This window comes from Aethalodelphis obliquidens, unplaced genomic scaffold (genome assembly GCF_003676395.1).
Source record: "Aethalodelphis obliquidens isolate GAN/ISIS:26980383/991018 unplaced genomic scaffold, ASM367639v1 scaffold57, whole genome shotgun sequence".
NCBI classification, from domain to species: domain Eukaryota; kingdom Metazoa; phylum Chordata; class Mammalia; order Artiodactyla; family Delphinidae; genus Aethalodelphis; species Aethalodelphis obliquidens.
The window spans coordinates 10,180,153-10,193,121 of NW_020838001.1; the positions used below are offsets into that span (position 1 = coordinate 10,180,153).

The 12,969-nt window shown below is 52.1% G+C and overlaps 1 protein-coding gene across 6 annotated transcripts in view; it reads left to right on the forward strand.

The window, feature by feature from the left end:
* Window positions 1-12,969, forward strand: part of NFATC2 (nuclear factor of activated T cells 2) — a 158,363-nt gene that overhangs the window by 112,375 nt on the left and 33,019 nt on the right. For all 6 annotated transcript variants that reach the window (XM_027086982.1, XM_027086981.1, XM_027086985.1 and 3 more), the window contains exon 9: window positions 424-1,113. In XM_027086982.1, the coding sequence (XP_026942783.1) occupies window positions 424-1,113 (690 nt within the window). The remainder of the gene's footprint in view (window positions 1-423; window positions 1,114-12,969) is intronic.

The window sequence follows — 12,969 nt, forward strand, 5'->3', positions numbered from 1 at the left end:
AGCACGTAAAGTGCACAGATACTTCAGCTCGTGGTGAGTATGATGAAGGACAGCAAGCAGGGGAGGGGGCTGGAGCTGCCAGAGCAGGAGGAGGCGGCGGAGGCATAATTTTACATCAAGCATTCTTCCCCGAGCTCTCCGCCTGGGCAAAAAGGCTGCACAAGGGCTGACACAGACCCACCAGCCACTTTTCCACTGTCAGAAAGACCTATAGTTCAAGATCATCACCCAGGGTAAAATTTCTAACCTAAGACAATTGCACAGGGAGCCTCTTGCCCAAGGCTAATAAGTGACAGAGCCTAGATCTTTGATCCCACCCTTGTGGACTCCTAAGGCCGTGTTCCTAACCGCTGTCTTCTAATCCTCTGTGCACCCCTGTGGCACTAAGAATGGTGCACCCCGTGTGCTTTTCTCTTCTCTCAGTCCCAGCCATCAAGACGGAGCCCACTGATGAATACGACCCCACCTTGATCTGCAGCCCTGCCCACGGGGGCCTGGGGAGCCAGCCTTACTACCCACAGCACCCAATGGTGGCCGAGTCCCCCTCCTGCCTCGTGGCCACCATGGCTCCCTGCCAGCAATTCCGCTCAGGGCTCTCATCCCCCGACACCCGCTACCAGCAGCAGAACCCAGCGGCCGTCCTCTACCAGCGGAGCAAGAGCCTGAGCCCCAGCCTGCTGGGCTACCAGCAGCCGGCCCTCATGGCCGCCCCCCTGTCCCTCGCGGATGCCCACCGCTCCGTGCTAGTGCACGCTGGCTCCCAGGGCCAGAGCTCGGCCCTGCTCCACTCCAGTCCAGCCAACCAGCAGGCCTCACCGGTGATCCACTACTCACCCACCAACCAGCAGCTGCGCTGCGGAAGTCACCAGGAGTTCCAGCACATCGTGTACTGCGAGAACTTCGCGCCCGGCACCACCAGGCCCGGCCCACCCCCTGTCAGTCAAGGTCAGAGGCTGAGCCCGGGCTCCTACCCGACGGTCATTCAGCAGCAGAATGCCACAAGCCAAAGAGCCGCCAAAAACGGACCTCCGGTCAGTGACCAAAAGGAAGTATTACCCGCGGGCGTGACCATTAAACAGGAGCAGAACTTGGACCAGACCTACCTGGATGACGGTAAGATGCTTGTTTTTCTCACGGCCCGTGAGTTCGGTGCCCCGAAGCGTCTCCCCAGCAAGTTTACTGCACGGCCTGGGTATCTTCCTTCACCTGTTTGGGCCTCAGTGTCCCCCTCCTTAATCTGAGGGAGTTGAATAAGATAACCTTTAAGGCCTCACCCAACTCTGTGCGAGAATCACCTCCAAGCAGGAGTTCTGGGCTGGGTGGTAGGAGTTTTCGTTGCTCCCCTACAACCATTGCAACAGAAAGAGCAAAGGAGGGCACTTCCGGCCCTAGGGGTGTCCCCCGGGTCACGAACTGGGTCAGTTTAACTGCTTCCACTCTTTCCACTTGCCACATTTAGACCAAGGATAAGGAAACAGAAAGGAAGGAAAGCTAACCTTTTATTCCCGGAAAGAAAAAAAAAATCCCACTTTATAGCCCTCTTTTGTGTGTTTGGGGGAGGGGGATGGGGCCGGGGGAAGGAGAAATCTCGTTGAAAAGTGGCTCTCTCGGAAGGGAGCATGAATGGAGGCTTGCGGGCAGGCTGCGGGCATATCTCTGCCCTGTGCCAGTGGAACAGAGCCGCGCATTGATGGGAGGGAAGCAGCGGGCTTCCGTTGTGGTGAGCCCAGCTGATGGGGTGGCTGGACCAATGAAAACAGGCAGAGGCAGCTTCGTGTGTCTGTAGGCGCCTGAGTCTGTTGGCGGGGGCCCAGCTGGACGGTAGTCTTGTTGGAGTGGCCATGTGTGTGACATTGGTCTGTGATCGCAGGGAGGAAGGGCCAATTGTGTTGGCAGGACTCACCTGGGGTCAGCCAGGTGCGGGTGAGGCAGAGCAGCCTTCCCCTGGGGGCGCCAGAAGAAGGAAGACAGGTGGTTTGAATTTCTGAATGGGAGAAGGAAAGCCTATACCGCTGGCGGCCATCCACAGCTCCGGCCTCCCACTCTACCGGCAGTAGCATCTGATATACCCTGAAACCTCAATTATTTAGGAAAATGTCCTCTCAGGAACCCAGCCAAGAAGCAGGAAGTAAGGCAGAAAGCTTCAGAATAGTCACAGTAGTTATCACAAAGACCAGGTGCTGGTTATCAGACACTCCAGCGGCAGGAATCCTTTGGTGCTCACTCGGAGACCATTGACTTTTCCTTTATGCAAAGTTTTGACGATCCGGGTTATCTGGGGGTTCAGTGACTTCTTGTAGTTTCCATGTCCTCTCTCTAGTAAAACAGTCTTTCAAAAACTTCCCCCAAATGCATCCAGCAAAGATGCTTAGAGCCACTTAGTATAGGGTCAGACTGCCCTGCGTGCCTTACAGGGCTGACCTCAAGGTATTGCTGAGTTAATAATTGATCTGTCCTGAATAATCAAACACAGGTTGAGTTCGGGGCGCTGTGCTCCATTTTAAAAGAGAGACCAAGGTGTCATCCACTTTTGAACAATTTACACCCAAAATGGTGAAGATAAAGTTTTGGTGCTTACCTGAAAGGGGGTTATCATGTAGAAAGTTCAACTAATGCAGAATGCCTTACCCGAGTGAGAGGGTAAATGGAATGGGGCTGTAACTGGAACCTCTCTCCACGTGTGCGCTCAGGGGCTGGAGCAGGGCAGAGGTGCTTCATAAATAAATGATGGCAGAGCAGGGACTGGCACTCTCCCCCGTGGACTCTGTCCGGCGCTGGTTTAGTGTCTAGAGTGAGAAATGTGCCAGTCCCTCCCGCTCACCCTGTCCATCATCCCACATAGTAGACCAGTGGTGAGCATCTCGGGTGGAGAGTGGGAGTCCATCCCTGGTTCTCCGTGGTGCATCAGATTCCAAGTGGGCCTCACATGGTCATGAGTAACCTTTAAGTATCTGTGGTAGCCCCAGACAGAAGTTTGTGTTACGGAGAAAGCAGCGGAGAATGGAGACCCTTTGGGGCCTCCTAAGTGTCTTTCTGAACACAGGCAGGTTCAAGGTCGTGGTGAGGGCGATCTCCCAGAGGGTCAGTAACACGAGTCAGCTCTAAGGCTGTCTCTGAGAACCAAGATAGTGAAATTGCTTCTACTGGTGGAGCCTTTTCTTAAGTACATTCTCCATAAGCCCAGTTCCCTGGGATTTTAGGAGGTATTCTCTGAAATGCGGGTTCTGTGGCTGAGAAAGCAAAAAATACTTGATAAAACCAAGTTTTTAAAAACCTTGTTTACTATAGGACTTCTCAGAGCCTTTACTAAGCTAGTGGACATTATCCATCTCTGAAACGAGGGGGAGGTAGCACTTGCCAGAATTACTTGATCACCCTCACAACTCCAGGGGGCGCTGTTCACATTGTATTTGATTGTACCCTCTGTGAACGGGGGCCCTTGGAGTTATACAGCGTGGCAGGCCCGGGACCCGTCTCCCCTGATGTGCGGGAGAAATAACATGAAGGAATCTCAGAATTCAGAACAAGCACCGCCCCGTCCCACGTGCTGTATGCAGTCTTCTCAGTTTGGGGGCTTCACGTTCCTGGGCCCAGAGCATGACAGGGCAGGGGAATAATCTCCACTCATGTGGTCCCCAAAAGGCGGCAATGTGGCTGCTGGTTAGATGTTCCGTGCTTGACTGGAATTGTCCCCAAGGCTCTGCCCAGCCCAGGTCCCTCTGCTGGGGAGGTGCTCATGTGGCCTGATGGCCAGCAGTGAGCCCCGAACTGCACCACCGCTGTAGCCGCCAGGAAGAGGGGTGCAGCATTGTCTCCTAGCTGCTGGGGTTTCAGATCCGTCTCACAGACGCCGTCTGGCCTGTGCACTCACGAAACATTCTCAGACTCCACTGCTGGCTTTGTGAATGTGGGATGCAGACTTCTCAGCTCTTTGGCATTTCTGACAGGTAAACTGGAAATCCCTGGGTCATTTCTCTAGTCTGTTTGGAAGGCATCCTAGGTCGTTTTCCATCCCTTTCGTCAATTCCCCAAAGGAGGTCTCCCCACAAAATACAGCTCTGGCTGCCCAAGCTCCAGCGGGACGTGCTTCCCAGGTGGGGACTATTTCTCACCTGCCATTCATTTGCCTTTTGGGATTTTTGGCAAACTGGACTTTGCTTGGAAGCTTTGTGAGAGCTGGGCTTAAGTGCTTTGAGGGTCAAAGGGAGGTTCTGCAGCTGCAAAGAGAAGAGTCACCAGAGGATATGGGTCTGAATGCAAACACGTCATCTTAGAAGTGGACCACGCTGCTCACCTGTGATCCCGGGAAGCCCCAGTGTCTGGTTATCTTTCCCCGACCCTTTGCTAATGATCAGATCGATCCATTGTCTGGTCTGGGCATCCTACCTGGCTCCACCTCTCTTCCTCCCCAGCTGCATTCCTGCACACAGACGCTGCCATCTGTCTTGGCCCCCTTTTTTCCTGGAACTCCAAAATGCAGCTTCTGTGTTCTCCACTCCAAAGACTTGAGACGTTTTCCAAAAGTCTCTTTTTTTTTGCGGTACGGGGGCCTCTCACTGTTGTGGCCTCTCCCGTTGCGGAGCACAGGCTCTGGACGCGCAGGCTCAGCGGCCATGGCTCACAGGCCCAGCCGCTCCGCGGCATGTGGGATCTTCCCAGACCAGGGCACGAACCCGTGTCCCCTGCATTGGCAGGCAGACTCTCTTCCCTGTGCCACCAGGGAAGCCCCAAAAGTCTCTTTTTGAGCTAACAAAATAAGTGATATTTCAGGGCAAAATATACCCTCACTCCTCTCCTCGTGTTCCTCTGCCCGCCCCAACTCAGGCGCACTCTTGAGAAATGCATGCTTTGCACGCACACTCACTGTTTTTCTCTCTGTCCCCTTGTCTCCTCTGTAACCAGTTTCTTGTTCTCAAGCCCCGGGTCGTACCTGGCAGATACCCTCAGCTCCTAGCAGTAGCCCGATCCTGTGAACTGTGAGCCCTCCTCTCCATCCCTCCTCCACCAGCCTCCCTCCCTCTCACCCAAAGGCATCAACTGGTTGTCTTTTCTGTGCCAGGCACCCCTCTGGGACTAAGGGGGTACGCTGGTGAGCGAGTCAGAAGTCCTTGCTCTTGTGGGGTGTTTTTTTGGGGAAACGAGGCAGACGTTAGCATGTGAGGTAATAAACCAGCTTATTTCACGTGGTGATAAAAAGCCACGAGGGAGGGCTTCCCTGGTGGCGCAGTGGTTGAGAGTCCGCCTGCCGATGCAGGGGACACGGGTTCGTGCCCCAGCCCGGAAAGATCACACATGCCGCGGAGCAGCTGGGCCCGTGAGCCATGGCCGCTGAGCCTGCGCGTCCGGAGCCTGTGCTCCGCAACGGGAGAGGCCACAACCGTGAGAGGCCCGCGTACCGCAAAAAAAAAAAAAAGCCAGGAGGGAAAGCACACAAGGTCAGGAGCCGGAGTGTGGGCGGGTGGAGGTGCTGTTGGCCCTGAGACCGAGTGCACAGCGAGGCCGGCTCTGAGGGAGTGGGGCTTCGGGGAGCATCGGAGGGAAGGGTGTTTGGGGAGCGGCAGAGGCTGTGAGGTTAGAGGCTGGGCCAGTGTCGGTGGGTTTCTGGCAGCAGGGCAGCGCGATTCGATTTGCCTTCTGAAGAGCTCGCTGGCTGCATGTGGAAAATGGACACTAGGGAGGCAGAGGCGGAAAACAAAGGGCTCACCTCGCTTCAGGCACTCCCAGGCACTAGACTGTGAGCCCCGCGGCGGGAATGCTGGGGGCGGGGCAGGGGAGGCACAATTTAAAAGGTTGCCTTGTGCCTCTGTCCACTAGTGTGGTTATTGGAAACCTAACTGGAAGAGCCAAAATGTGATGAGTTCACAAGGAATTCTGATCCCCTCCCCTGCCTAGAACTGAAGGGCGGCTCCACTTTCTACCGCCCAGGGCGCCTGCGTGGAGCAGGTACCAGCGTTCGTGCAGTGCCGGGATGGGGCGGGGTGGGGGGCAGGCAGGCCAGAGAGGCACTGGGGAACTGGGACCCGGAGGGCACTCCTGCCGGGTGCCTCAGGTGACGCGTTCTCGGAAGAGCTGGGGGTTCTCAGGTCATCAGGCCATCTCACCATGGGCTCTGGGGTAGTGAGCCTACGCCGGCAGCCTCGAGACTCAGCCACGGACAAGCACACCCAGGGGCAGGGATGAGGCCTGGGACTCAAAGGAGATCCTCCATCCCTTTCTGGAAATGTCTTAGGGAGAAGCATGAGGTCTCAGTGATTGGCCAGAGCCTCTGCCAGTGGCTTGTAAGGATGGCAGCCGGTGTGTGTGTGTGTGTGTGTGTGTGTGTGTGTGTGTGTGTGTGTGTGGTGTGTGTGTGTGTATACATGTAGGAAGAGCACAAACCAGTTTGTTTTTCAATCTGCTTTCCCATTCTTCATACTTGAAAATCATTTATTGAAATACACTGAATAAATTTGAATGTTTCTATATATTTAAATATTGAAATATAGGCACACTTAGAAATCAATAGTGTATTCTGCATTTCACCAGGTGGACCACCCAGGTAATCACCACCCAGACCATGCATGACATGGAATCTTGTTAGCACCCCGGGAGCACCCTGACATGTAATCTTCTGCCTTCTCCACAGAGGTGGCCATGACCCTGCTTTCTAAACCCCAGAGGTTCAGTTTGCCTTCTTGTAGAAATAAGTCGCAGAGCCGTGCCCTTTTGTGTCTGGCTTCCCTCTGTCAGCCACTAGCTTGTGAGACCCGGCAACATTGTTGGCTGGATTATTCCACTGGGGAAACATTCTACCATCTCTGTGTCCACGTTCCTGTTGATGGACACTGGGGTTGTTTCCAATTTTATGAAGAAGCCTTCCATGAACACTCTTTTTTTTTTTTGCGGTACGTGGGCCTCTCACTGTTGTGGCCTCTCCCGTTGCGGAGCACAGGCTCCGGACGCGCAGGCTCAGCGGCCATGGCTCACGGGCCCAGCTGCTCCGCGGCACGTGGGATCTTCCCGGACCGGGCCACGAACCTGTATCCCCTGCATCGGCAGGCGGACTCTCAACCACTGCGCCACCAGGGAAGCCCCATGAACACTCTTGAACTCTTCTTTTGCTGCCCACACAGGTCAGGAGTGGAGCCCTTGCCAGATGGTTTTCCAAAGTGGTTTTACCCGTTTATACACCCACAGCAGCGCAGGGGGTCCTACAAAGCGGTTTTAAGTTTAGTTCACTTTGTATCTTCTCACCTTGGGACCTGCCCTCAGTTCTAATGAAGGTGCCTAGTTATTGGGGTTCCAGGCTACAGACCCACGGGGCTGCAAGCTGTTTGGTTATCAGCTGCTCTGCCCCCTGCTTGGACCAGTTACTTAAACTCTCTGGGCCTCTGTTTTCTTACCCATGAAAACTACACCTCCACCTCCTGTTCAGATACTCAAACTGCCAAGCATGCATTAAGATCTGCACTTGGAAATAAGGCTCCTAAAAGACGTTCAACGATTAATATTCGCTCCATTAATAGTAATGGTGATGATTGTAATAACCTTGCTTCCCTTGAAGTTTCTTGTGGTGCCTTTTCCAGCCTTGCCTTTATTTTGGCCACTTGAATACTTTGACCTTTTTTGTTAGACGAGAATACTCCACATGGAAAAAAGGTAGGGAAAAGCCCCAGAGAACGCACTGATCTGTGGCTCACAGAGGCTGCCTTTCAGCTACAGAGAAGTGGAGTGTACATGTGCTGTTCACCTCGGGGCCCAGACATGGCCCAATTTCAATTCCCTGCTGCCTGCTCTCCTCCGCCCCAGGAGTGAACACGGCAGGTTGGAATGAACCCCAAACTCGCCCATGGAGGTTAGGCGGCCGGCAAGAGCTTGCCCTTGACCCTCGGAAGCCACTCGGGTGCACCGGGAGGAGCTGGCCACACCTTGTGCATTTCTCCATGGGGTGGTCTCCTGGGGCTGCCAGGCGGTGGAGCCAAAGGTGCTACCCCGCCGCATAAAATGTGTGCAGGGTAGTGGCCTGCCCGTGGGCATTCTCTTTCCTCGGTTGGGCCTAGTTTGAATCTTCCCCTTGCCTTGTTCCCGGTTCTCAGGACTTACTTGCCATGTCTCTGTAAGACATGTTGAATGGAGCTTTGAATATCAGCGTTGGTACTTCCCTGTGACCTTGGGCAAGTGACTAGCCTTGCTGTGCCTCGGTTTGCCCATCCACAGAATGGACACGATCCCAGATCTTCCCTCACGAGGCTGTGGTGAGAATGTATTGAGTTAATGCGCATCGTACTTTTAGAACAGGGCGTGGCCCAAAGTACTTCCCAATAAACGTTAGCTGCTGTTTTTCTTCGTGAATTTAATTGACTTCTTGTAGGACATGGTTCAAATTTTTTACGATATATCTGCATAGGAGAGTAGAAAATGGGCTATTCTGGTCTTTGGCGATGAGGACCACTTGCCTGTGTGCCCCATCTCTTCCATGTGAGCCAAAGTAGGGGACAAAGCCCCCAGGGCACTGGCTCAAGGTTTCCTTCCCAAGCTTCTTTCAGGGACCTCGGGACATTTACCTGCACAAGGGGACGATGCCCCGGGCCCAGGAACAGCTGGGAAGTCCAGTTAGCGTGTCCCCTGCTATGCATCCTCGGTGGAGCATAGCAGGGCCCAACCGCAGGCCCAAGTTTTGCTAGTTGTGCCATTGGCAGAGGGTCCCAGGGTGTCCTTTTAAAAAGCTCTTTACCCAGAGGCTGGATGTGCCGGAGTGTGAGAACAGGCCAGGGAAGAATGGACAGAGGGCCACACCCTCCAATGTGCAGGAAGTGGGAGAGGAATCGAGGGGGGAAGAGCCATCTGTGACTGGCCTGGCTTTGTTCAGCAGGTCAGGGATCTGTAATTGGGGCCGGTCCGTGCCTCCGGCAAAGCCTGTGACAAAGCAGCTCCTGTCTGGAGAGGCGTGCAAAGCCCACGGACGGCCTGGCTGCTGCTGACAGCGGCCATGTGCCTGGCCGCCATGTTGGCCCAGGAGGGCTTGGCTTCTGGCGGCCACCCTGGCAGCGGTGGTGCTGATGGAGGGTGACATGCAGGGATTCTCTGTTCTGATGAGAACCAAGCAAAATGGTTGCCTGGCTTCCGGCACTGTGGAGAGCCCGAGTCAGGTGTTGTAGTGCAGGGCTGTGCGGGGCACCAGAAACTGCCAGAAACCACCAGCGCCAAGTTTAATTCACACGGCCACCTTTAGCTGGGCACCAGTAGAGTCCAGGCTTCCTTTGAGGGCTTTGGTCAGCATTCTCTTTAAAGACTACATAAAAATATCTGTATTTTACAGAGGCACTATGTTTACATGCTTGAAAAAACAAAACAATATGAAAAGATATCCAGCAAAGTCTCACTCCCATTTTTGCTCTGCTCCCTGAGACTAGTTTTCTTGAGCCTTCTGGAGTAGTATTTCTTAGTCTTTTGATCACTATTGCCACCTTTTCCACTCAGGCTCCTTTTTAGATAACTTTTTCCTAATCGCCACCCCCATGAACTGTCAATCCCATAGATGCACTATATACCTGTTTAGGTACGGGGGCCCTTTGCAGGGTCACGAACCATTGTAATAGAACCAATTTTCACCCCTTTGGGGTGGTATCATTCCCATTGGGAATGCACGTTAGAGTGTATGTAATCGTGAGTACATGCAAACATATCTTCTTATTTTCCCCTTTTAGTCTATAAGAGGTAGTAAAATATACACACAGGTCCCCTGTGGGTGGGAAATTGGATATCTCTGGCCACCACAAGCAGCACTTATACATCTGTCACTCAGTGAATGGGCGGGTATGTCAGGGGACCGTTCTCTGGAATGGGATGTCTGGTCCGAGGGTCCAGCCTCTATTCAGGGCCTGCTGGGTGTAGAGTTTCTGGAGTCGTCCTGCCTGGCTTTCAGTCTGGCCTCACCACTTCACTCTTTTGTGACCTCAGGTAAGCCACTTATGATAATGGCCCCCAGTTCTCAGGGTTATTGCATGCATGGAAATGGGAGCATCCTTTGTAAGGAAAGCGCTTTGACCAGTACCCGGTGTGCATGGTGGGTGCTCCAGTAGTTGTTCATATACTTTTCTGCCACCACCACTACCACCAATATCATCGTCATCATCATCACTTCTGGGCCATTGCTATAGTCTGAATGTTTGTGTCTCCCACAGCTTATATGTTGAAACCTATCCCCCAATGTGATGGTATTAGGAAGTGGGGCCTTTGGGAGATGCTTAGGTCCTGAGGATGGAGCCCCCTGAATGGGATTAGTGCCCTTTTAAGAGAGACCCCACCAAGCTCCCTAGTCCCCTTCCACCGTGTGAGGTTATGCTGAGAAAGCAGCCATCTGTGAAGAAGCGGGCCATATCTGCCAGCATTTTAATCTTGGACTTCTCAGCCTCTGAAACTGTGAGAAACAAATGTTTGTTGTTTATAAGCCATCAAGTGGCTTTTTTGTTGTAGCCTCCTAACTAGACTAAGACAGCCGGCAGGTAGTAGGGGCAGAGCTGGGCTTTGAAGAAGAGCCCTGAGGCTGACTCTTAGCCCTTGTCCTTATTACCCTGCTGGGCTACTTCTTGTTAATTCAGCAAAGAATATTTAGAGTCTCAGTGGAAAATGCCAAAGTCCAGAAAACTGCTTGCCTAGAGACAAGCCCACAGAATTTGCAGGAGCTCCTGGTTGAAGATCGCTTCACGGAGCCAGTAGAAGGTCTGCATCCCTCTCCCAGGAAAATAAACCTCATGTAGGTGTCTGTTCCAGGGGCATCTTTATTTTGCCCCTCTTGATGTTTCCCCGCCTTCTAAGAACCTCAGATTTCTAGCTGTGACACTTAGTTGTCCTTTCATCCCAAATCATGTGTACTTTGTGTTGCTGGCTTATGTAAATGTAAGGAACCACCTTCCAGCTGACTCCAGGCCCAGAAGTGCTCAGCCATCTTTTTGAAATTCTGCAAAGCAGCTGTTTTCAAAGGAATGTGTTCTTGCATTTCGAGGTCAGAAGCTACCAAACCACAAGATAGTCCGTTCTCAGACTTGCTGTCCACTCAGCCCGTATTCCAGAGTAGCCTCTGACCCACAAAGAGCAGACAGGACCCAAGAAAGAGGACCAAGGAGACATTATTTGGTGTCGTCCGATGGCCCCAGAGTCAGCCACCAAACCCCAACCTTTAAGGATTCGGAGTCATTTGGACTGTGTTTATCTTCCACTTCCAAAATGAGGTTATTGTCTGGGGGAAACAAGTAAATATCCTGGTGAAGGAATAAGGTGATCAGTTAAGGGGAGGTCAGCATCCTTTTTTTCCAAGGCCCTTCTAGACTTTCATTCTTACTAGCACTTACTGCAGAAGTGCTGGGACTTACTTCCCCGCTTAGTGGATGTGCCGGACGCGCTGGAAACATGGCTTGTTTCAGGATGATGCAGCAACTGGGTGATTATTGTGAACGCCATTCCATGCAGGACTGTACTTGTGATGGCCTTCACTCGTCCCAGGCCATCACCTAACATAATCCAGAATGTGTGTATTAAAAAATGCGTATTAAAAAATGCATAACTCCCCAATATCAGCTCGAGCTGTAATTTGTTTCTCTCTAGAGAAGTTAGAACTTGAAAAGCAGTTTAGTTATTTGAGGCTATGAATTAGATGGGGGGGGCAGTTAATCAAAATCTTATTTTAATACTGAGTTTCTTCCTGTACTCCCTACCTTCTCCTCCATCAATCAGCCCTAACCCATTTCAGATAAATAGTAAAGTTTATTTTCCGGAAAAAAGAAAAAAAAAAAACGTTTAATGAAATAGCCCTAGTTTTATTCCTTTCTGTAGAGTTGAGATTTGGGTGCATTTTGTCTTTTGTTGCCCCCGAGTATAGTTCTGGATTCTTTTTTTGCCCTGGACCTATTCAACTTTAGTTTAGCACCATTTTCTTTTACTTTTCATCCGGGAAGGGCTTTGTTCTTGGGAAGTGATGAAACCATTTCTCTGGCTCTTCTCCACTGCATTCCTGACACCTCTTTAATTTGTTATTGACCCCGGGATCTGGCTAGCTGAGACTGTGACTCTGAAGGCAGGACTGGGGCCTGTTTTGCCCATCTACGATGTCCACAGTCTGTCTCTAGGTGAAGTCAAAGGCAAACCGAGGGTCGAATTTGAAGAGAGAGTCTGTTCAGGTCCTCAGCAACCAATCCTGCCACTTTCAGGTGTCAGGATGACATTGGCCTCATCCCTTTCAACTGCCATGAAATCAGATCTCCGGCCAGGCAAGTGAAGCAGAGTGCACCGTGGTCGTTTTACAATGAGGGCCGAGTATCCCAACTCGATTTTGCGGCGGGCTTGTCTGCTGCAGGCGGTTTGGACTTAAGTCCCAGGCGTTCTGCAAACCAACAAATGGGTTTCAGCTGAAGCCTGTTAGTTCCACCATCCCGGGAAAGTTGAAAGGCCACTCCCTGGTTGTTAGTTTCCAAAACTCTGGACAGAGTGGCTGTTCTGTTGCATAAGCCGACTGCGTGGGGAACGCCTTTGAAATGTTCCGCAGCCGGTTCTTATAGATTTCTGGAAGTCGATGCTGTCTTTTGAATTCTCAGCTTTATTGGAAGCCTAAAAAAGAATTGACCCAAAATTGATGAATGCACCCTTTCCACTTCTTACAGATGGATTGAGTTGTGGTCTGCTTCAGGACTTGGCATGCGGGCGGCCAACTAGTGTTCCATGGGCTGCATTGAGCCTGCAGATATTTTGTTTGGCCCACACAGTATTTAAAAAAATATTTGGATTAGATGCCAACGTTTAAAAACCAGGAGATTGCACATAAAAATACAGATTTCCGGCTTTCCTTGGAAAATCCAAGCATCTGGCCACCCTGGGCCCCATATTCTGCACGGCGGCTACCTGGAGTCACAGTCAAGGCTGGTCCTGAGTAGAGACCACCTCCTTTATTCAGACAGAGCATGTACTTGTCCATGGTGCTCCCCCTCCCCCTCTGTC